This window comes from Hemiscyllium ocellatum, chromosome 21 (assembly GCF_020745735.1).
Source record: "Hemiscyllium ocellatum isolate sHemOce1 chromosome 21, sHemOce1.pat.X.cur, whole genome shotgun sequence".
NCBI classification, from domain to species: Eukaryota; Metazoa; Chordata; class Chondrichthyes; order Orectolobiformes; family Hemiscylliidae; genus Hemiscyllium; species Hemiscyllium ocellatum.
The window spans coordinates 62,705,010-62,729,366 of NC_083421.1; the positions used below are offsets into that span (position 1 = coordinate 62,705,010).

General features: G+C 40.6%; 2 protein-coding genes across 2 annotated transcripts in view; both read right to left on the reverse strand.

Annotated features, from left to right (window-relative positions):
• dync2i2 (dynein 2 intermediate chain 2) overlaps positions 1–24,357 on the reverse strand; it is a 56,746-nt gene that overhangs the window by 4,826 nt on the left and 27,563 nt on the right. The window contains exons 4-5 of the mRNA XM_060841149.1: positions 5,843–5,952; positions 2,853–3,020 (exon numbers count right to left, since the gene is read on the reverse strand). Of these exons, the coding sequence (XP_060697132.1) occupies positions 2,853–3,020; positions 5,843–5,952 (278 nt within the window). The remainder of the gene's footprint in view (positions 1–2,852; positions 3,021–5,842; positions 5,953–24,357) is intronic.
• LOC132825726 (CCR4-NOT transcription complex subunit 3-like) lies at positions 9,546–10,301 on the reverse strand. Its single transcript, XM_060841148.1, has one exon. It carries the CDS (start codon positions 10,219–10,221, stop codon positions 9,832–9,834), a length of 390 nt encoding a protein of 129 aa, XP_060697131.1. The 5' UTR covers positions 10,222–10,301; the 3' UTR covers positions 9,546–9,831.

Genomic DNA, 24,357 nt, shown 5'->3' on the forward strand with positions numbered 1-24,357 from the left:
GAAGTGAATGAATCTCTCAGCATCTACACTATCAAGTCCCTTTAGAATCTTTCATATCTTAATGTGATCACCTACAATCCTTCCCAACTCCAGAAAATACAAATCCAATTTACTCGGTCTTACATCATAGGACAAACCACTCATCCCAAAGACTAACTTAGTCAACCCTCACTGTACTGCCTCAACTCTTAGTATATCGTTTTATGAGTGATAAAAGCCCGCAGGTCTGGCAGCATCCAGAGAAATAAACAAGTTAATGTTGAGTTCAATATATTTCTTAGGAAGTACATTTTGAAGATCTGAAAATATTCTGAAGAGAACCATACACACCTCTCCAGCATCTGATTATTTTGTTTTTATCATAGTTCTTTACTGCATTCTCAGCAAAATCTGATACAATTTCAGGAAGATTTTTCTTTATCACTTTATTCTCCAATCCCCATTGCAAAGAAAACACACTAGTTGTCTCGTTAATAACTACCCAAGCATCTGAAGCAAGAAGAGGAGAGGGGATTACTACTACCCAGTAAATTACGACCTTAGTCTCAGGTTTGTGACTTCCCCATAAAAACTCTTCAGTTGGCCAAAGGTATATTGGAGGCAATGATGAATTTTATCATCTATGTCTTTCTTCACTGAGAGGAAGCTTCCAAAATGTAGAAAATGATCCACAATATCCAGGATCTCACCATTGATCATTAAGTCAATGAAGGAGGTGGTGGAGATGAGAGGAGATGTGCTGAGAGTGCTGGTTGGAAGAAGATCTTAATTTTCTGGGTGTTCAGTGAGAAGCCTGTTTTTCCTTATGCTTTGGAGAAGGAATTGATAATGGACTCAGGCTCAATTTCTGAATCAGTGTGCACTTAAATGTAATCTGCATACCGAAGCGGAGGTTAGAATGACTTTGGTTTTGGATTGACAGATTTGTTGTGTAAAACTCTTCACTGCCATGACCCTGCTGTGAATAGTGCACTTGAAATCAAGCCCAGTTCTCCACAAATCATCAAAAGTATGAAATGTGACCAATTTAATCTCTATGACAAGAACACCCGACCGTGATCAATGTTCTCTCTCGGACCTGGAAAAAAATTATTATAAATTACTAATATGCAAACTTAAAATGTAATCTCTTTAAATGCAAACACACACACATTCATCTGCATATTGATCATAACAACAGACAACTAGTTTTTTTTTTGGATAATCACTGGTGGGAAAAATAACAGGCAAAAATGACATGAAGTTTGTGGATCAAATTCCAATCCAAAGGGGGAATAGGGGACTTTTAATGATGAGATCACTCTGTTGTCCACTGCAGCAATCCTTCTGTAGCTGGTCAGAAGGACATAGGTCTTGGTTTAAATTTGCAATTGCTTCTTTTTTTCAAAGTGTTTTCGTGTTATTTCTTTCACTAGGCGAGTGAGAGTGATTTCACTTACTGATCAACTTGAAGGTCTGAGTCTCAACTGGTCTCTCTACAGTTAGAACCAATCCAAACCCTGCTGCTAAACAGATACTTCCTTTTTCTAAAGGCAACTGGTGCCATAATCCCATAAAAGCATCAAAACACAGCTTCCAGCCGAGTTATACACTCACGTAACCATTACGAGACCAAACAGTCCCATATTTCCTTCAAACTGTTAAAAAACCTAAATCAAATATCCACTTTTCACTTTATATTTCCAAATAAAATGCTTAGTCCTTACATCGCATCTATAGATAGCATGCTCGAGATACAGTATTGCAATAAGGAAAATGGATAAGAGGACTGTTGCTATCTCACAACCTTCACTTTGCTACTGAACCTATTAGAATCCAAGAACCAAAAGTTAAAGAAAACAATATTAATTCAACCAGCTAAAGCCATTAAACTTTACAAGAACTCACCACCAGTGCTGGCTTGTAAGGTTATGTAGCTAAGTGATGACATCGCGGTCTCAATGACAAATCAACACTTCTTTGGCTCCTAATGAACCAAGATGGCTAATATTCAATAATATATCTTGGATTACTGCAAACTGGCTTAGTTCAGATTTCCTAGTTTAATTGGAGGGGTTAACTTCAAGGCTTGACCTCATTTTTCTTGGATATATCTCAGGTTAATACCTTGTAGGAGTTATAAAGTTATTGATTCATATAGCACAGCATTTATCTGCATTAAATTCCGTTGGCCACTCCTTGGCCAAGTCGACCAACATCCCATTGTACTCTTAGATAACCTTCCTCACTGTCCACTATACAAGCAATTTTGGAGTCATCTGCAAACTTACTAACAATGCCTCCTATATTTTCATCAAAATCATTTATATATATGATGAACAACAGTGGACCAAACACAAATCCTTCTGGCATACCACTGGACACAGGTCTCCAGTCTAAGCAACAATCCTTTACCACCACTCGTTCTATGACCATCAAGCCACTTTTGTAATCAATTGGGTAGCTCTTGCTGGATCCCATATGATCTAACCCTACTAATCAGCCTGCCTGGTGGAACCCTATCAAAGACCTTGTTAAAGTCCATGTTGACAACGTCTACAGCTCTGCCTTCACCTATCTACTTAGTCACCTCTTCAAAAAACTCAAATTTAAGAGACACAATTTCTCAAACACAAAGCCATGCTGTCTCAACTCTCATTAGTTATACACAAAATATACATAATGCTTTATCTCAGCATCAGTTTTGACTTATTAAGGCTATGGACCTTCTAGCATCATTCTGGAGGATGTTTAAGTTTATGTAGCTGTGGTATTACAGATATCTCATCAATGTGATATCCTTAACCTGTTTTAACAGACCATCTCTGAATCTACATTAGACACACCCAACTCAGTTTACAAAGCCTATTCACCTTGTGGAGTTTGAGATTACGCGGCATCTGCTGAACGATCAGGGCAAATCCATCCTGCAGTACCAGCCGACCTCTCCCATCCATTTGCCATATCAGAATTTTACCATCAGTGCTTGCACTCAGAACATTAATTCGGTTGCTGCGGCTTAAACTTTGGATCCAATGCACCTGTTTTGGGTGAAAAAAAACATAGTTTTGCTTTAAAACTCAAATATTTGATGAAAGCAACATGTTCTTCCTTCTTTTTATCTCCTGATCATTCTTCAGTCCCAGCTTTCACCCCCTTCCCCAAAATCTAGACACTGAATAGTGAGTAACAATCATTCCCCCTGACACTTATGTTAGCTTGTCAAATATTACACCCCAGGATCAATCATCCTTAAAAATTAATTGAATATACCTAACATGTTGTAGATTCACTGATGTAGTCTTTCTCCCACCTCTTACATATCCAAAATAACACCTTGAGGGTAACAATAGATCATCCCTACATGAGAAGCTGCATCTTTGATTCACTACTTAAATTATAAAAAAGGAACTGAGGATAAATTGTTGGAGCGTACCAGGATAGACAGGTTTAGGAGTCATCGAGAAGGTAGACAGGGTGAGCAAAAGGAGAAAAAATGAGAGGGGTCAAGTAAAGATACTGTATTTATGACACTAGCTGTGCTAGTGATGAAATAATCAATGTATTTAAAATTATAAAAACAGAAAATTGTGGAAGTAGAGAAACCTTTGATGAAAGGTCATAAACCTGTATTGTCAATTGCACAGATGTCTCTCCACAGAGGTTGCCTGACCTGCCGAGAGAAAATGCTAGAATTATTTTTCAGCACTTGTTTTTATTCTGAAGTTCCAGCATCTATAGCATTTAGCTTTTCTGTTAAAATGGTCACTGATCTCCAATTTGCCTTAGTCCATGCTGAAGCCCTCCATACCTTTTGATCTTCAGGGTCAGACCATCCTCATGTTTCCCTTCAAGTAGCCTCTCAAATTTGAACACTAACCAAGTTCTAACTCATACCAAGTCTTGTTTAATTATCACCCCCATTCTCACTGACCTACACTGTTTCACGATGCAATAATATCTCAATTTGAAAATCCTGAACTCGTTTGCAAATCCATCCACTGTTTCAACATCCACCATCTCAATAGTCTTCTCCAGGCCAACTCTCTCAGGTGTCTATAGTTCTCAGATTCTGAATTCTTATGTATCCCCCACTACACTGTCGTTCCATCAATGGTGCCCAAGCTTTTAGTTGTCTAATGTAATGCCCTCTGTAAACCTCTACCTCTCTTTCTCCTCCTTACTGGGAAAAATTAAGCTGTCCAACATCTCTCAAGAATATTTTGTCATTAACCAAGAGTCTTTGTGTGTGCCCAAATGGAAGAGGGGAAGGAGAAAAGGAATAATCAGCAAGTGGTGCGCCCATAATGTCTGACTGAATAATGGATGAGGAGAAGGATTAATAAAAGCTAATCCCAGGATCACGATTTTAGTGAAGTTGCAATGGTGTGCCCACAAAGGCCTTCTGGCTTGGACCAATAGGCTGAGATTCCCCATCCTCAAAGTTTTCTTTGATTAAAAATGAATTATCTCAGAATTTAGCAAAAGCAAAATACTGATTTTGGAAATCCCAAATAAATAAAACAGAAAATTCTGGAAAACACTCAGTAGCTTGGTCAGGACATGTGGGTGAGAAGCAGGTTAATACTTCAAGTCAATAACTTACTTCCAGACTTGGAAGCAGTTAGACATCCAATAAGTTTTAACAAACACAGAAACTGGGAAAAGGAGGGAGAGTGAGGGAAAGAACAGAGGCAAAAACCTGTGATCTAGGATAAGAGAGATTAAGTGACAAATGGAATCATGGGGCAACCCAAAAGTGGACAATCAACAATCATCAAACACATGAAAAGGTGTACCTAGAGAAACCAAAAACGACAACAGCAGAAAGTGTCATTACCAGCAACTGCTGTTCAAAAACATGTGGCACGGTCTAGGATGTGAAATTGTTGAACCCTCAATACTGATTCCAGAAAGCTACAAAGTACTCATTGAAACCCAAGGTGCTGTTCCTTGAACTTCTATTTGGGTTCCATTGGAACAGTTTAGGAGGTCGAGGGCATAACCATCAGAGCAAGTGTGGCATGTGGAATGAAACAGACAAGTCAGAAATTCCCAGTTAGTGTTCAAACCAGGAAGCGATTGTAGCACCCAATACATTTCTCAAATACCAGGAAAGGCACTGGCTATGGTGAAGAAGAAGAACTGCAGAAACTTTCCAAAAAACAGGTTAAGTAACTTCTCAAAATCCCATTCAACGTTTTTAGTTACTCAGATCAACAAATCATCTCAAAATAGGAAAACAGGAACAGAAAGCCATTGAGGCTGTTCCCCCACTCAATTAGATCATAGCTAATTTTCATCTTAACTCCATCCAACTGCAAACTCTGACTGAACAAATTTCCTACAAACCTGCAGTCTTGGCCAGGCTGTAACTGCTGTTGACATCTATCCAGTTCACAATGAGGTAATCTGAGTTAGGTGTACATTTTAAAAAGCTGCTTTCATATTGTTTTAGTTGTTGAAGCAGTCTGCAGTCATGTTTTTCCTCAATGACAGTAATTCTTGAATGGAAATTAGATCCAAATTTCCAACTAGCCATTGTTATGCTGCTGGGAACATGCTACAAACTTTCCTCAGTTCACATTTGCTACACATTAGTGATTGAGAATTTCAAGACAAATGAGCAGCATCCCTGTGCAATAGAGTGAATTACAACACATCGAGATCCTTCAGAATAGCCTTCCAATGGAAGCACATAAATTATGACAATGTAAATGGGTATCTGGAGGGGAAAGGGTAGAAGAACAGAAGATAGACAGTTTAGCAGCAATTATTCTCTGGATTTCACATGGTGAAAATTATTTTAAACCAGACAAGGGAAGATCAGAAGGATCAGAATAATCCAAATTAAGGCTTTTACCTGATAAACTGGCTCACGGTGGGTGTCCTCAGACATTCCCGATCGAGCAATTAAAGGGTCATCTGTTTTACTGCTGTTCCACACTAAAACTTCTCCATTGTAAAGACCACCTACACAGCACATGGTAGAAAGCAAAGCTTTATACAATCATTCAGAAGTAATTAACTGAAGAGAGACATGCTGCCATGTCATCCACTCTTCAGGACAGCTGCAAGAATGCCAAATTTGAAAAGGCACAATCCTTTATACTGCATGATAAATAGTTAATGAATGGTTGAATATCTGACTGGTTACCACTTTCAGACCAGAAGTGCCTTAAATTTACCCAGAAATTTTAATTTTTTTCATTCCTGGAATGTGGTTGTCACTGGCCGGACCAGCATTTTGTTGCCCATCCCTAACTGCCCAGAGGGCAGTTAGGAGTTAACCACACTGCAGTGGGTCTGGTGTCGCATGTAGGCCAGACTAAGTAAGAATGGCAGGTTTACTTCCCTAAAGGACAATAGCAAACCCTTGGGTTTTTGCTGACAATTGGCAATGATCTTGTGGTGAAATAACTCCACAGAGGCTTGTATTCTGTCACCAAGTCACCCTTTATTTGCATTTGGATAGTCTTTGACACTGGCCCAGTTCCCTCAAAGACAGCTCTCACTGTTAGAATGCCTGACACGTGTCTTTACATCAGTGAGCCAGGGCTCCCTCTTTGGTCCAGATTATCAGCCTCTTTGGGGAATTCATATTCTATGAGATCCACCTGGATGACCTCATTACAATCACTACATTCCTCCCCCTCCAAATTCAACAATATAGACCAGTCTTTTATTTTGTAGTGCCTTCAGGGGCATTTTAGCACTGGGTGAAGTTCCCCCAATGCTGTGTCAGGTACAGACAACGTATAAAAAACAGGAGTTAACCTCTTACATCTACAGCATCTTGGGGTAAAATCATTCTCTTCTTCCAGCAGCAAAGGCATTGATGCAATGAGATCTGCCATGTCCATCTCAGATTCAGAGGTTTCTTCAACACTTGTTGGAGGACAAAAACCTATGGATTCCAACAAATGCTCCGAGCAGCAGGGCACATTTTGTTCCCAAATGGTTTGCGAGTTTGTGGCTTTCGTGTAGCCCACATGCTTGTTCAGGACCGTCGCTCCTACCCAAACTTTATAGGTCACTGTTCCTGACCTTTTATCAACTATGCCTCATACCCATGCAGGGCCATCTCTGTGGTTCCTACACCAAACTTCGTCACCTATGGTAAACTGTATCTCTCACTTAGTTGAGTCTGGAACTGGTGGTCTTGATGCTGTTTCATCCTCCGCCCAGATCCAGAAAGATCAGATTTAACCAGATGCGGAGTTTTCTTTTCATTAGCAACTCCTTTGGATCTTTCTCTGTAATTGCATGAGGGATAGTCCTATATCAATCGAGACAGTTTGGAATCTAGCGACACTGTTGGCTGTTTCTTCAAGCCTGTGTTCAAAGTTTGGACTGCTCTTTCTGCCAGGCTATTGGACGCTGGATGGTGTGGAGCTGTCCGTGTATGTCAAATCTCATTCAACTTTAGGAAATTCTCAAATTCACTGCTGGTAAACAATGGCCCGTTACCTGTGACCAACACTTCCTGGAGTCTGTGTATTGCAAAGAATGTGCACAGTTTTGTGATTGTGTTCTCTTGTTTGACAAATGATCTCTGTGCACATCCAACCACTCTGAATGGGCATCTACAATGACTAAGAACATTGAACTCATAAAAGGATCTGCAAACCAAATACAGGATTTACTCAGCGATACCCACTGGTGCAGGAAAGCTGCTGGTACTAATTTCTGTCCTTCTTGGCACCCTGTCCCTCCAATGTAATTATGTCCGCATCCAAGCCTAGCCATCAGACATAACTTCTCACCAACATCTTCATTTTGGAGACCACTAGATGACTTTGGTGGAGTTCAGCCAGTATCTGGGGGCAATCTTTGCTCAGGACAATCAATCTTGCTCCCCATAATAACAAGCTTTTACTGTCATCTGGTCTCTCCTGGTTCAGAAAGGTTTCAATTCTGGTAGTGACGGCCCATCACCACCAGCTGTTTCAGTTTTGCTAGGATCAGATATTTCTGCATCTGAAGTCTGATATTGTCAGCTGTGACTGGAAGCGTATCCAGAAAATTTAAAACCAATACTGACTGTTCCAGTGGCAGTGCCAATGGGAGGCAACTCCATGCATCCACATTTGCTACCTGGCTTCCTGGATGGTATTCCAACTTGGAATTATACGCACTAAGTATTAGAGTCGAGAGTGTCATGCTGGAAAAGCACAGCCAGTCAGGCAGCATCCAAACAGCAGGAGACTCGACATTTCGAGCAAGAGTCCTTTATCAGGAATGAGGCCTGTGGGGCTCAGAGGTAAATGGGAGTGGGATGGGGCTGAATAGGCAGCTGAGAAAGCAATAGGTAGATGAAGGTGGGCGAAGATGATAGGTCAGAGAGGAGGTTGGAGTGGATAGGTGTGAAGGAAGATGGACAGGTAGGACAGTTCAAAAGGACGGTGCCGAGTTGGAAGGTGGGGGCAGGGGAAATGAGGAAACTAGTGAAATCCACATTGATACCATGTGGTTAGAGGGTCCCAAGACAGAAGACGAGGTGTTCTTCTTCCAGGCATTGGGTGGTAAGAGTTTGGCGATGGAGGAGGCCTAGGACCTACATGTTCTTGGGAGAGTTAAAGTGTTCGGCCAAGGGGACGTGGGGTTGTTTTGTGCTTGTGTTCCAGAGATGTTCTCTGAAGTGCTCTGCAAGTAGGCGTCCTGTCGCCCTAATGTAGAGGGGACCACATCGGGAGTAACGGGTACAGTAAATGACATGTGAGTATTAGAGCCTGAAATACTGGCCTGAAGCTATGGGTGGCACCCCGTTGTCCTCCTTAAATAGACCTAGTCAGGGTTTATGGTCCATTTCATTACAAATTTATGTCCATAAAAGGTACTGGTGGAACTTACTGACTCCAAACATGACCACCAAACTTTTTCTCTATTTGGACGTAATTTACACTCTGCTTTAGCCCAAAGTCCTGGATACATAGGCTATTGGGCATTTCTCTCCACTGTGCCAACTATGAGTTAATACTACCCTGATGCCATATGGGGAGGCATCACAAGTTAATGCCAGATCTTGCTTGGGAATCACAGTGTGAAATACTTACGGAGGTGTCCCTGAATGCTATGGCTTGGCTGGATGACCATGCCTAATTCTGGAGTAGAGTGGTGCTGGAAAAGCACAGCAGTTCAGGCAGCATCCAAGGAACAGGAAAATCGATGTTTCGGGCAAAATTCCTTCATCAGTAATACAGTCAGAGTGCCTGAAGGGTCCATTCCTAAGGCTGACCCCTTTTTAAGAGTTGATGCAAAAGTGCCAGGATGGATGTCAGATTATGTACTAACCAGGACCGAATATGCTTAACTTCAAAGATTAAACGAGATCGGACATTTTTTTCCAAACCAGTAAGGCATTGCGCAACAATCAACAGTGTCATCCATTAGGTTATCAATTTGTTCCAATTTTTATAGAATTCAAATTTCATTAACTGCCTAGATTTGAATCCATATCCTTAGAACATTAGAATGGCAGACACTCTTCTTTCTTTTTTTTACATGAAAAATGTTTTATTTTTTCATACAAGCACTAACTGCTTTTTAAATGCAGAACTGTACAGATTCCTGACAAAGTATTTTCCAATACAATATCTTATGCACAGGTTAGAACAAAATACATGATGTACAACATTTGATTTCTTTGTCTTTTTCTTTTTTTCTCAAAATTATACAAGGTCTCTAAACAACAGCTCTCTTCCAAGAACGTGTGTATGTGCACATGTGTGTGTGCGTGCGTGTGCATTCTTTCATTCGTTCAGACTGTGAGCCCAACACTGGGTTACTGAGGGTCAATCAGCAGCATGGGGGGAGAGAACTTCACCCTGTCACAGGATGTTCGCGTCCTGGTTACTGCAGGTCCCTGTCCTCCAAGTATCTGTACTCGAACGTAAAGCCTTCTTTCTTTCTCTGGCCCCATTTTTCGTAGTCAAAGTAAATATATGTTCCCTGTTCATATTCATCGGTGATGGTTTTTGGCTCTTCGTGTCTCTGGAACCACATCATGTACTTGGTGTGGAATCTCCAAGATTGCTTCTTCAAAGCTTTAGCAGCTAAATACTGGGACTTGGTCCCCTCTAGGTAGTAAAAGATGAAGAAGAGTGTTTCAGTGGACAATCGCTGGTAGAACTCCAAAGTATCTGAATGGACGGGGGGAATCTGATGGTGATAAGGTGGTGTGGGACATGGATTTCGTGGGAGGTAGTGTCGTATCCTCTCAGAGTCTGATGGGTGAGGCATATGAAGCCAGGCTGATTCCACCACGTGCAGCTGATACTCTTGGTCCTTCGAAAGATGTACTGGGCTCAAAGGGCACACACCCAACAACACTCTTCTCTCTACCTTTCACCCAGGGCTCCCTGATTGGACCAAGTTAACAACCCCAATCAGGGAACTCCTATTCTATGAGGTCCACCTGGCTGACCTCATTAAAATCATCACACATGATTATCATTAAACTCTTAATTCCAGATCATTGAATTCAAATTCCACCTTCTGCTATGGCAGGATTCAAATGCAAGTCCCCAGAACACCACCTGGGTCTCTGGATTAGTTGTCTAGTGATAATAGCATTGGTCATTGTCTACCCATTTTATTGGTACTTGAACAATAGGTGATTAACCTGGAAGAGTTAGGCACCTGAAAGATGTAAACAACAGGTAAAGTTAGCAGTTTTATATTACTATTATACAGCAGCAATCTGAGTTTTATATTTCGTTAGTCGGATGCTGCCATTAAGCCAGAAATGTCCAGCATAATATACAGAGGTGGTGGCAGAATGGTAACTAGACTAATAACCCAGAACTCCAGGCTGATGCTCTGGGAACATGGGTTAGAATCCCACCAAGTCAAAGGTAAAATTTGAATTCAACAAAACAAAGGATGATATTAAGAGCTGGTAAATGACAACCATATAGCCACTGTTGGTTGGTGTAAAAACCCATATGGTTCACTAATATCCTTTACAGAAGGAAATCTGCCATCCTTACACAGTCTAGCTTATATGTGACATTTAGACACCAGCAATATGATTGACTCTGAAATGACCTAGCAAGCTGCTCAGCTCAAAGGGAAATTAGGGATGGACATCAAATGCTGGCTCAGCCAGCAATACACACATCCCATGAATGAATCAAAAACAAAACATATGGTATATGAATGTCAGTGCTGGTGCAGTGCCAAGTATGTTGGCCACACAACCCAACAACTAATGAACTGTATCAAACAAAACGTTCCTTCTACTGTCTGCAGAAGATAGTGTACTAACTGTATGCAATCAGCTCATTCTTGCAAACCACACAACATGATGGGGGGGTGGCATTGCTAATTAGAAATGGTATAACGGCTGCAGAAAGGAAGTTTGAGGGGGATCTGCCCTTGGAGGTAGTATGGGCTGAAGTCAGAAATAGGAAAGGTGCAGTCACCTTGTTGGGTGTTTACTACAGGCCCCCCAATAGCAGCAGAGATGTGGAGAAACAGATTGGGAAACAGATTTTGGAAAGGTGCAGAAGCCACAGGGTAGTAGTCATGGGCGACTTCAACTTCCCAAATATTGATTGGAAGCTCTTTAGATCAAGTAGATTGGATGGGGCGGTGTTTGTGCAGTGTGTCCAGGAAGCTTTTCTAACTCAGTATGTAGATTGTCCGACCAGAGGGGAGGCCATATTGGATTTGGTACTCGGTAACGAACCGGGACAAGTGAAGGGCTTGATAGTGGGTGAGCATTTTGGTGATGGTGACCACAATTCTGTGACTTTCACCTTGGTTATGGAGAGAGATAGGTGCGTGCAACAGGGTAGATTTTACAATGGGGGAAGGGAAATTACGATGCTGTAAGACAGGATCTGAGGAGCAAAAGTTGGGAGCATAGGCTGTCAGGGAAGGATGTGGTGGAAATGTGGAACTTTTTCAAGGAACAGATACGACGTGTCCTTGATATGTATGTACCTGTCAGGCAGGAAAGAAATGGTCGTGTGAGGGAACCTTGGTTGACGAGGGAGGTTGAATGTCTAGTAAAGAGGAAGAAGGAGGCTTACATAAGGTTGAGGAAACGGGGTTCAGACAGAGCAGTGGAGGGATACAGGATAGCCAGAAGGGACCTGAAGAAAGGGATTAGGAGAGCTAAGAGAGGGCATGAAAAATCCTTGGCGGATAGGATCAAGGATAACCCCAAGGCATTTTATGCATATGTTAGAAACATGAGAATGACGAGAACGAGGGTAGGTCCGATCAAGGACAGCAGTGGGAGACTGTGTATTGAGTCGGAAGAGATAGGAGAGGTCTTGAATGAGTACTTTTATTCAGTATTTACGAAGGAGAGGGATCGTATTGTTGAAGAGGAGAGTGTGAAACGGACTGGTAAGTTAGAAGAGATACTTGTTAGGAAGGAAGATGCGTTGGACATTTTGAACAACTTGAGGATAGACAAGTCCCCCGGGCCTGACGGGATATATCCCAGGATTATGTGGGAAGCAAGAGAGGAAATTGCAGTACCATTGGCAATGATCTTTTCATCTTCACTGCCAACGGGGGTGGTACCAGGGGACTGGAGAGTGGCAAATGTTGTGCCCCTGTTCAAAAAAGGGAATAGGGATAACCCCTGGAATTACAGGCCAGTTAGTCTTACTTCTGTGATAGGCAAAGTAATGGAAAGGGTACTGAGGGATAGGATTTATGAGTATCTGGAAAGACACTGCTTGATTAGGGACAGCCAGCACGGATTTGTGAAGGGTAGGTCTTGCCTTACAAGTCTTATTGAATTCTTTGAGGAGGTAACCAAGCATGTGGATGAGGGTAGAGCAGTGGATGTGGTGTACATGGATTTTAGTAAGGCATTTGATAAGGTTCCCCATGGTAGGCTTATGCGGAAAGTCAGGAGGCATGGGATAAAGGGAAAGTTGGCCAATTGGATAGAAAACTGGCTAACCGGTCGAAGTCAGATAGTGGTGGTAGATGGTAAATATTCAGCCTGGAGCCCAGTTACAAGTGGAGTTCCGCAGGGATCAGTTCTGGGTCCTCTGCTGTTTGTAATTTTTATTAATGACTTGGATGAGGGAGTCGAAGGGTGGGTCAGTAAATTTGCAGATGATACGAAGATTGGTGGAGTTGTGGATAGTGAGGAGGGCTGTTGTCGGCTGCAAAGGGATTTAGATATGATGCAGAGCTGGGCTGAGGAGTGGCAGATGGAGTTCAATCCTGCCAAGTGTGAGGTTGTCCATTTTGGAAGGACAAATAAGAATGCGGAACACAGGGTTAACGGTAGGGTTCTTAGTCAGGTGGAGGAACAGAGGTATCTTGGGGTCTATGTACATAGATCTTTGAAAGTTGCCACTCAGGTGGATAGAGCTTGTAAGAAGGCCAATGGTGTATTAGCGTTCATTAGCAGAGGGATTGAATTCAAGAGTCGTGAAGTGATGTTGCAGCTGTACAGGACTTTGGTTAGGCCACATTTGGAGTACTGTGTGCAATTTTGGTCGCCTCACTTTAGGAAAGATGTGGAAGCTTTGGAGAGGGTGCAGAGAAGATTTACCAGGATGTTGCCTGGAATGGAGAATAGGTCGTACGAGGATAGGTTGAGAGTGCTAGGCCTTTTCTCGTTGGAACGGCGAAGGATAAGGGGTGACTTGATAGAGGTTTATAAGATGATCAGAGGAATAGATAGAGTAGACAGTCAGAAACTTTTTCCCCGGGTACAACAGAGTGTTACAAGGGTACATAAATTTAAGGTGAAGGGTGGAAGGTATAGGGGAGATGTCAGGGGTGGGTTCTTTACCCAGAGAGTGGTGGGGGCATGGAATGCGCTGCCCGTGGGAGTGGTAGAGTCAGAATCACTGGTGACCTTTAAGCGGCAATTGGATAGGTACATGGATGGGTGCTTAAGCTAGGACAAATGTTCGGCACAATATCGTGGGCCGAAGGGCCTGTTCTGTGCTGTATTGTTCTATGTTCTATGATGGCTAATGTTAGATGTGGTTCTGCAGTTGTTGAAAACTACATTAAAAACCAATTTAATATTGTAAGTTTGCAATAGAGATTACATATTCTGATACACTGGGTCCTCAGGAAGCAGAAAAATATGTCCAAGCATTGTGCCTTTTCTGAATTTACCAACAGTATGAGGACTGTTCATTCCCTGATGCATTGTCCACAGCAATTCCTCAACTAGAGTAAAAGCACCCTTTTACCCATAGTAGGGGCATGGGACGGCCTCGGCCTGCCTGCAACAGTAGTAGATTCACCAATGTTAAGAGCATTTAAACAGACTTTGGACATACACAGTAATTATAATGGAAAGATGTAGATTAGATGGGCAACAGATTAATTTCACAGGTCTGCACAACATCAAAGGCCAAAGGGCTGGTACTGCGCTGTAACATCCTATGTTCTATTCTCAAGCAGCATAAATTAAATGAAATTTGGCCCTCTTGCATCTGGTCTGATGAGCATAACATGCAAAGCTTCAACACACACACCTATTTACAGAATCACTGCAGGCTCTAAAAGTCATTAGTGTAGGGATACTAGCTATAATTTTCCAAAATTCCCTAGATTCTGAAATATTAAAAGTTTCATAGTTAGTAAATGGTACATTATTAAATTAACAAAGGTGATATAAAAAATAAAAGCAGAAGTAAGCCATTTAGCCCTTGAGCCTATTGTACTATTCAATATGATCATGGGTGATAATCCAACACAGTATCATCTTCCTTCTTTCTTCCTTTCCTTTTGATCTCTTTAGCACCAAGAATTATATCTAACACCTTCTTGAAAACATTTAATGTTCTGGCCTCAACCGCGTTCTGGGGCAGAGAATTCCACAGACTCATCACTCTCTGGCTGAAGATATTTCTCCTCATCCTAGTCCTAAATGGCCTACCCTGCATACTGAGACTGTGACCCCTAGTGCTGGACTCCCTGGTCTGGTTCTGTCAGCATTTTAGAGATTTGTATGAATTCCAGTGAATAAAGTCTAATCGATCCAGTCTCCCTCCACACATTAGTCCTGCCACCTCAGGAATAAATCTTGTAAACCTTCATTTAAAAAAAGAAGAGAAAACAAGTCACTGGGAAACTACTAGTGTCAATTATTAAGGAAGTCTGAATAAAGTTTAGGACATCATATTATGATCAGCCAAAATCAGCATAGTTTTATAAGTGTTTTTGCTGGATCTAACCAATGAGGCAGAACAACCAAGGAAAACAATGTAGTATACTAGGATTTTGGAGGGATATGGGCTGGATGCTGGCAGTGGGACTAGATTGGGTTGGGATATCGGGTCGGCATGGACGGGTTGGACCAAAGGGTCTGTTTTCATCTGACTCTAAAGGGCAAGCAAAATAAATTAAAAGCTTAAAAAAAGCAAGATAGATAAGGACTCATGGAGTTGAGAGTAAATATATTATGATGATTAGATGATTGGTTAATTGACAGGAAGGAAAGAGAAGGCCTTCTCTGGAGGTGCTCAGCATCACAGATGCCAGTCATCAAATAACCAATTAATTTCATGTGATGTCAAGAAACAGCTGTGCTGACAATATTGCAAAGGCTATGGAACCTGATAATATTCCAGCATTAATACTGAAGACTTGTGCTCCAGAACTAGCTGAGCACCTAATCAAGCTGTTCCAGTACAACTGTAACACTTGAGAATGTGTTTAGGGTATAAGCTGGCAGGGAAAGTGTTAAATTCTGACTTTTGTGAAACAAGAGATTCGGCTGAGCATGACTCAGATCATATAAGAACTTACAGTTAACAATGGGGTGTCGGAGTCAAGGGTAATGGGTTAACAACGTTGAAAAGCATTCATTATGTACAGCAATTTAACAAGATGAGGTAGCATTCAGTACGTAATTTCAATTAATTAAGGTGAAAAGTATTCATTATATCAATCCAGTTAACAAGGTTAAGAAAATGAACTGTGTAACAGCAGCTGGCTTAATCTTTATTGTTGATACTCGCTGACTGTTAACGGTCACCCAATTAATGTGTATGTTGCCTTATCTGGATGCTCCTTTCTGTAAAATGACTATATATAGTTCATTGAGAAACTGCTCTTCAAGCAGTTCAACTGCTCCCTGCACACATGGGCAATCGTTCTCTCTTACTCCAGGGCCTGAATAAAGATGAAAGGGGTAAAAACCGTACGGTCTCCCTGAGCATTTTGCTTTCACTGAGTGGGGGAAACGTGACGACAATATTGGCATAGTCAGCAGGATCCAAACGAATAGCTACAATCAGTTGCCACCCAAGTGAGATTTTGATTGAGGTTCAGGTCTTCTGCGCAGTACTGGGTGAGTTGATTTGAAGTTCAAGTCCTCCACCCTATGTTGAGCTTCGAGCTCTGTGTTTAACTGAGATCCAAGTTTTCTGTTTAACTGGGATTCGGGTTTTCTGCATTTAAGTGAGATTTGAATTCTCTTACGTTTAAGTGGGGTTCAAGCCCCCGTGAGGAGTAAAGTGAAAAAGGGGTTAAAGTCCCTTAGTGGTGAAATCGAAGGCTCTGCAAATCTTTGTTCTGGGGGAAGAGAGTGGCTTGTATTGCGGCTCCATGTGGTCTGCTGCGAGGACTTTCTCTTTTTAGAAGTGTAATTTCAATGAGAGGATGCCAAAAAAAAACGAGAGAATGCTGAAATTAAGGTTGTACTAATAGTTGGGTTGAAAAAGGAATGTTTCAGTTTAAATTGTGCCGAGTGTGTATGATGTTTAAAATTTTTGCTTTGTTAAAATACTGGTTCAGAAAATCCCTTTAAATAATTGTTTTGCCTTGTCTGAATCAGGATCTCAATTCAATCTGTTTTCTGCACTATGTAATGGGGCAGATTTCGTTTTTACATTGAAATTGTACAACATTTTGTTCTTTTTTAAAATTATCAAACTTGTCAACTTAAACCAAATTGATTGAGTGGCTTGAGCACCTGATTTGTTTGAAATTCTACAATGCCTGTGTGAAAAAAAAGTTGGGTCAGTGGTCATGCTGTAGCCAGATGAGAATATTATATTAAAATATCTTTGCTGCTGTTGTGTTTTTAATGCAGAGCGTTCACATTTTGAGTTTGATGTTTTTGTTAAGATTTTAGAAAATATTAGAACTTGAGGCTGAGTTGTTTAAATTCTGTTATTTATTGTTAACAATTGCAAATTTATTAAGAATGTTGATCTCTACCAAAGTTGCCAGTGTAATTCCGACTGGTTTATTTGGGAAGTTTCATTTGGAGAAAATATTTTAAAATATTCAGCATTTGTTTCCCATGAATATTTAAGATTTAAATCTGAACTGAAGGTGCCTCTTCAATTGCTAGAGCACAGGAAACATTTTGTTGTTTTCTTGCTGTTCTACATTTTCCCCAAAAGGTTTCACATTAGCCAAGTATCAATTTGTTAAAAGAAGATAATTTTTGAATAACCTGAATGAGATCCTGAGGGTTTGATTTTAGGACCATTGATTGTTGTTTATAATTGACTGAATTGTTGAGACAGTACAATTTAGAAGTTTATGAATTGTATAAAACTTGATAATGTCATAAATAGTGAACAAAATTACAGACTTCAAGAATTCAAAGAATGTTGAAATAGGCAGACACAATTTAGTGTAGTTAAAGGTATGACTGTCTTTATACTGATAACCAGCTTGGCAAGAAAAGAATGAGAGAGGAAATACAAAAATACTTTCAGCAGCTTACATCTTCTTGAGAGTTTCTCCATTCAGAGGTAAAGCATGCCTTCAGACCACCGCCCACCCTTCCACATCCTGATCCAACGGATTCAAGCAGCTCCCCAGTCATGAGCATGAAACGTCAAGAAATTAACAAGAGGTGGGTCAGGACACGTTTTGTCAGTGGCCTTCCTACAGACATTAAACCACGTGAGCTTGACCTTGTCTTTTGATCATTTAAGGGATATGAAGGTTCACTGATCAAGCTAACATCACAACAGCCAGTTGGCTTTGTTACATTTAACAGCAGAGTGGGAGCAGAAGCAGCAAAGAATGCTGCGTTCACCTAGCCTGCAGTTGCAGCTGCTACACTGTACACTCAGATGCACTGGTATCCTCTATCAGAATCATCCCTGCTGTTATCTAAGAAGTCAGATTTTTTCTGAGGAGTGATGCAAGAACAAACTGAATTTTGTTTTCAGGTTGGACTTTAGTAAAGGAGATTTTAGAAAAGTGGCTTGTTTCCCCTCGACTTGCAGAGGATGGAGTGCGAACTTAACTGGTGATTTTTTTTTCCCATATAGGAGGATTCTTCAAATTCTAATTACTGTAACTAATTAGTAATTTTTGTTATTATAATCAATCAATCAATGTATGCTGTGTCTCATTAACTTGCTTAAACACTGGCTGTCAGAGTCTGATGAAAGGTAGTAGTGCAATCTAGGTGGTTATCATGAAATGATAAAGAGAGGGAATGAGGATGTGTAGAGGGTATAAAGCAGGCAGGGAAAGAGTTAAGTTCTGAGTTTTATGAAACAAGAGGTCCAGCTGAGCATGACTCTGATCAGATAAGAACGTACAGTTAACAATGGGGTGCTGGGGGCAAGGGTAATGGATTAACAATGTGGAAAAGCATTCATTATGTACAGCCATTTAACAAGATGAGGTAGCATTCAGTAAATAACGTCAGTTAACAAGGTGAAAAGCATTCTTTATGTGAAGCCAGTTAACAAGGTTAAGAACATTCACTGTGTAACAGCAGATGGTTTAATATTTACTGTTGATGCTTGTTGATTGTAACGGTCACCCAATTAATATGTATATTGCCTGATCTGAATGGTTCTCTCTGTAAAATGAGTATATAGTTCATTGAGAAACTACTCTTCCCGAGAAGACCATGAACTCCTGTCGCTGTGCACATGGGCAATCGTTTTCTCTCTCCATCTAGGGCCTGGAATAAAGATGGAGGTAAAACTACACTGTCTCTGAGCATTTTGCTTCGACTGAGGAGGGGAAGCAGGACGACATACTGCCATCCATACAGCATCATGAAAAATGCCCATGTATGTCGTACCCTGAAACAGCAGCCAAAACCAACCTAATTCTCGATCAACCTGGTTTATTCTCAATCATCAGTAAAGTGTCATAAGGAATCATCAAAAGTGCTATTAGCACTTGTTCAGCAATAACTAGCTCACGGTGCTCAGTTTGCGTTTCACACAGACCACTCAGCTCTGACTTTATTCCAGCCTTGATCCAAACATAAGACAAAAATGCAGAACTCCAGTGGTGAGGCAAGAGCAGTTGCCCGTGACAATAAAATAGTATTTACCTGGCTATGAAATTAAACAGCCCTACCAAAACTGAATTCAAATGGATCAGGAAGAAAATTCTCCACTGGTAGGACTCAGACCTAACATAGGCGAAGACGGTTGTGATTGTTGGAGGTCAATCATCTCATTCCCAGACATGAATACACGATCTCTTCAGGTTAGTATTCTGGACCCAATCATCTTTACATGTTTCAGTGACTTTTGCTCCATTATAAGATTATGTGTGGGGATATTTGCTGTCAGTTGTACAATGTTCAGCAGCATTTGCAACTCCTCAGATAATGAAGGAGGCTGCATCCATATCCAGTAAGACACGGACCACCACCAGCCTTGGGCCAAGTGGCACATAACATACAGACTAGTTTTGGGCAATAATCATCTCCAACAAGGAAAAACAAAATCTAACCACCTGCCTTTAACATTCAACAGCTTTACCATTGCTGAACCCCTTGCTATTAACATCCTGGGTATTATCACTGATCAGCTGTCTAAGTACTGTGTCTACAAGAGCAGATCGGAGGCTAAAAGGTCTGTGGTGACCAATTCACCTCCTGACTCTTCAGAAACTGTGCACCAACTACGATGCACACGTCAGGAGTGTGATGGAATGGTCTCCACTTGCTTAGTGCTCCATCCACCACCTTAAACATTCACTTTGTCCACCAATGACATACATTGGCAGTTGTGTGCATCATTGACAATGGCAGCAATTCACCATGCTTTCACTAACAGAGCCTTCCATCAACTAGGAGGAGAACAAAGACATCAAATGCATGCTAGTGCCACCACCTGCAAGACATTCAACACACGGACTTTGAACTATAATCTGGGCCAAAATCCTGGAACACCCTTCCGAATAGCATGATAGGTGCAAGGAGGAGCGGGCTTAACAGGCCATACAGTCTACTCATGGTCTTATCTCATATTGTGTAATCCTGATTTACCAAGGATTTACAAACTGTCAACCGACTCTACCATGTGAGGGGAATTAAGGGAGGACTCCCAACAAAGTTTGGTTAGCAGAAAAACTGATGACTCAGCAAACTAGACAAATCTGAAAAACTAATTCCACACTGTAAGTAATCTAATCTAAAAAAAATCTAATTTTTAAAAAAAAAATTCATACTCAGTATGTGGGTATGCTGGTAAAACCAAATGAACTACCCATCCTCCAGTTGTCCCTTGAAAAAGCAAACATGAGCTGCTTCCTTGAACTGTTTCAATGTAGTAGTGAAGAAAATCCCACAGACCTTTTGATGGTTAGCATAATAGTTGTGTTCCTGTAATAGTAATAGAGACCTAGACACTTTTGATGAAATCACACATTAACCATCTAATTTTCAGGGAGTGTGACTTCTGGTTTGTTGAATCCCTGTTTGTAATTTAACTTAATAAGCTCATTCTGATAAATCTGTGCTGCACACTTTAATTTTCCTAAAGTGTGGTCTCAGCATGACTTTGTGTCAATGCAATGTGACTTCCATCTCCTCATATTCTAGGCCTCAAGCTCTAAAGGTCAACTTTCCTTTAGTCTTTTTGATTATTTTCTACAGGTAATGATATTTTAGTGATCTGCCTACCTGTCATCAGCAAATTTGGACATGTAGCATTTTATCCCATCATCTGTATTGTTAATAAATAGTGAACAGCTGAAGCCTGAACATAGATCCTTGTAGGAGACAACTAATTACATCTTGCTAACCGAAGTACCTACTTATTACCCCATTCTACAATTGCTACTCAGTCTACTTCCTATCCAGATCAACATTTTCCTTTCAATTTTGAGAGTTTCAGCTTTAGTTAACAGTCTCTTACGAGGGAATTTATCAAATGCCTTTGGAACGCCATTTAAATAATATTCACAGACATCAATCACTTCATTATTTTAGTGACAACCTCAAAACGGTCAGTCAGGTTCATCAATCATGACCTACCATTTAAAAATCTATACTTACTTTCTCAGATGCTATAAATGCAATTTTAAAAAAATAATTGTTCCACCCACAAATAGTGCATTAATCTTTAATATTTTTTGAGATGCACAAAAGAAATGGTAAATATTTTCATCCATTCCTTCAGAATGCATGCAGTCAAAATATTTTATTTCCAAATGTTGCATGATAAAATATCATTACTGACATACATAGTTAGAACTCCAAGTGCTCCCTCATTCCCTAAACATGGCACAAACAGCTAGGATAACTGGATAAAACCTTCTTCATTATTATCATAGAATCAGAAGTTGCAGACTAGAAGAAAAAACTATTAAGAGATTTATAGAGATCAAGTGAATTCTGTGACTGCTGTAAATAAAACTGCAAGGAAACAAAAAAAATATACTACAAATGCATGGGCTCAAAGGGTGGAATGATCCTACAGTTCAGATTTTCTGTTTCATCATTACCACAGTGACATTTTCTCATCTGATCTTTCCTCCTAAACTTCAAAACATAAAGCAACTTGCTCTTTGCACCTCTTTAATCCTCATGTTTAAAAAAATGAACTCTTCAGTTCCTCCAGAACCAACCTTCTTTCTAGCCTTTCTTTTGTTTTAAAATTAGTAGATTAATTTATTGATTATTTTCCAACTGTGATAACATTTGTCCAGATTTGTATTTGGAAATTCCAAAAATCAGTCGACACAAAACACTTTGAATTTTTGTCTCACAAATCATGAATTTTTCTGTCACTAGTACCCTCTAGTGGTAGCAAGATGTACCGCAAGGACTGTTTACAGCTTGAAAGCATTGCCTGAAGTATGGCAAAAGCATATTCAATTGAGGCATTCAAGAAGGCACTACTTTTATTTAATGAGTGATCTAATGTGCAGGAATACAGGAGAAGGGAAGGAGTTTCGCACAAGGTCAAAATGGTAGGGACCCTAATATAGACATGACCATCAAATGGCTTCCTTTTGCACCTCATTCATACTATAATTTTGTTTAAGTTTATGAACTCAAATCACATACCATGAACAAATATAAAGAAACCTTCACCATTCTGGATGTAGGTTTACTCGCTGAGCTAGAAGGTTCGTTTTCAGATGTTTCATCACCATACTAGGTAACATCATCAGTGAGCCTCCAGATGAAGCATTAGTGGTATGTCCCGCTTTCTATTTGTGTGTTTAGGTTTCCTTGGTGATGTCATTTCCTGTGGTGATGCCATTTCCTGTTCTTTTTCTCAGGAGGTGCTAAATGGGATCCAAAACAACGTGTTTGTCGATAGAGTTCTGGTTGGAATGCCATGCTTCCAGGAATTCTTGTGCATGTCTGTTCAGCTTGTCCTAGGATGGATGTGTTGTTCCAGTCGAAGTGGTGTCCTTCCTCATCTGTACGTAAAAATACTTGTGAAAGAGGGTCATGTCATTGTGTGGCTAGTTGATGTTCATGTATCCTGTGGCTAGTTTTCTGCCTATTTGTCCAATGTAGTGTTTGTTACATTTCTTGCAAGGTATTTTGTAAATTACATTAGTTTTGCCTGTTGTCTGTATAGGGTCTTTCAAGTTCATTAGCTGCTTTTATAGTGTGCTTGTGGGTTTGTGAGCTACCATGATGCCAAGAGGTCTGAGTAGTCTGGCAGTCATTTCTGAGATATCTTTGATGTAGGATAGTGTGGCTAGGATTTCTGGACGTGTTTTGTCTGCTTGTTAGGGTTTGTTGCTGAAAAGTTGGCGGACTGTGTTCATTGAGTGCCCGTTATTTTTGAATACACTGTATAGGTGATTTTTCTCTGCTCTTCATAGTCCGTCTGTGCTGCAGTGTGGGGTGGCTCATTGAAATAATGTTCTGATGCAGTTTCTGTGTGGATATTGGGATGATTGCTTCTGTAGTTCAGTATTTGGTCCATATGCGTTGTTTTCCTGAAGACACTGGTTTGAAGTTCCCCATTGGCTGTTCACTCTACTGTGACATCTAGGAATGGCAGTTTGTTGTTGTTTTCCTCCTCTTTAGTGAATTTTATGCCAGTAAGGGTAGTATTGACTGTCTTGAAGATTTCCTTGAATTTGTTTCTTTTAGTGATGACAAAGGTGTCATCCACGTAGCAGATCCAACGCCTGGGGTGGATGGTTGGCAGATCTGTTATTCGAGTCTCTGTGTTACTGCCTCTGCTAAGAACTCTGATATCGGAGATCCCATAGGTGTTCTGCTGGTTTGTCTGTAGGTAAGGCATAGAGGTTCAGTTGCTTGACGATATTGTCCTTGCTGAAGTTAACCATGGTTAGACCATGTGCAGAGCTGTTTTTTGAAATTCTTTATCAGAAAGTAATGTTGTTTATATATTATAACTATCTTATTCCTAATTTCTTTTTTTAAGACACAAAGTAATGCTATTACTTTTCCTTTTATTCATCTTTCATATTGAAGATTTATACCTAGGTATTTGTATCTAAGATGGCGCCATTAAAGGTAGCCATCTTAAAAGCTTTTCATTGTACTCCTGTACTGGAGTACACGTGACAATAAAGAATATTCTACTCTAGATCTTCTGTATGCTCAAATTAAAATGTGGTCTATTAGCACATCTTTGTTTTAGCATGGTTAATAAATTAGTAATACAGAGGAATCTTGATTATCCAAACGAGATGGCAGTATTTCATTCAGATAATTGTTTATTTGGATAACTGATTCAATGTCTCTCCTTTGGGACTCTGAAGTTTCCTTTTTCCTCGGTCTGCTTGCCTTGCTCCCCCTCTCTTTCTCAGGGTTTGTTTCTGAGCATGCACACATGCAGCCACACACATCACTTTTTGACAAGTTCCACCTTTGCCCTGGACAGAACAATGTTGGAGAGATTACCTGGGGAAGGGTACACCCCTGGGTAAAAACAATGACTGCAGATGCTGGAAACCAGATTCTGGATTAGTGGTGCTGGAAAAGCACAGCAGTTCAAGCATCATCCGAGGAGCAGGAAAATCGACGTTTCGGGCAAAAACCCTTCATCAGGAATACAGGCAAAGTGCCTGAAGGATGGAGGGATAAGTGAGAGAAGAGTGGGGGTGGGGAGAAAGTAGCATAGAGTACAATAAGGAAGTGGGGATGGGGATAAAGATGATAGATCAGGGGGGAGGGTGGGGGAAGGTAGCAAAGATTACAATGGGTGGATGGGG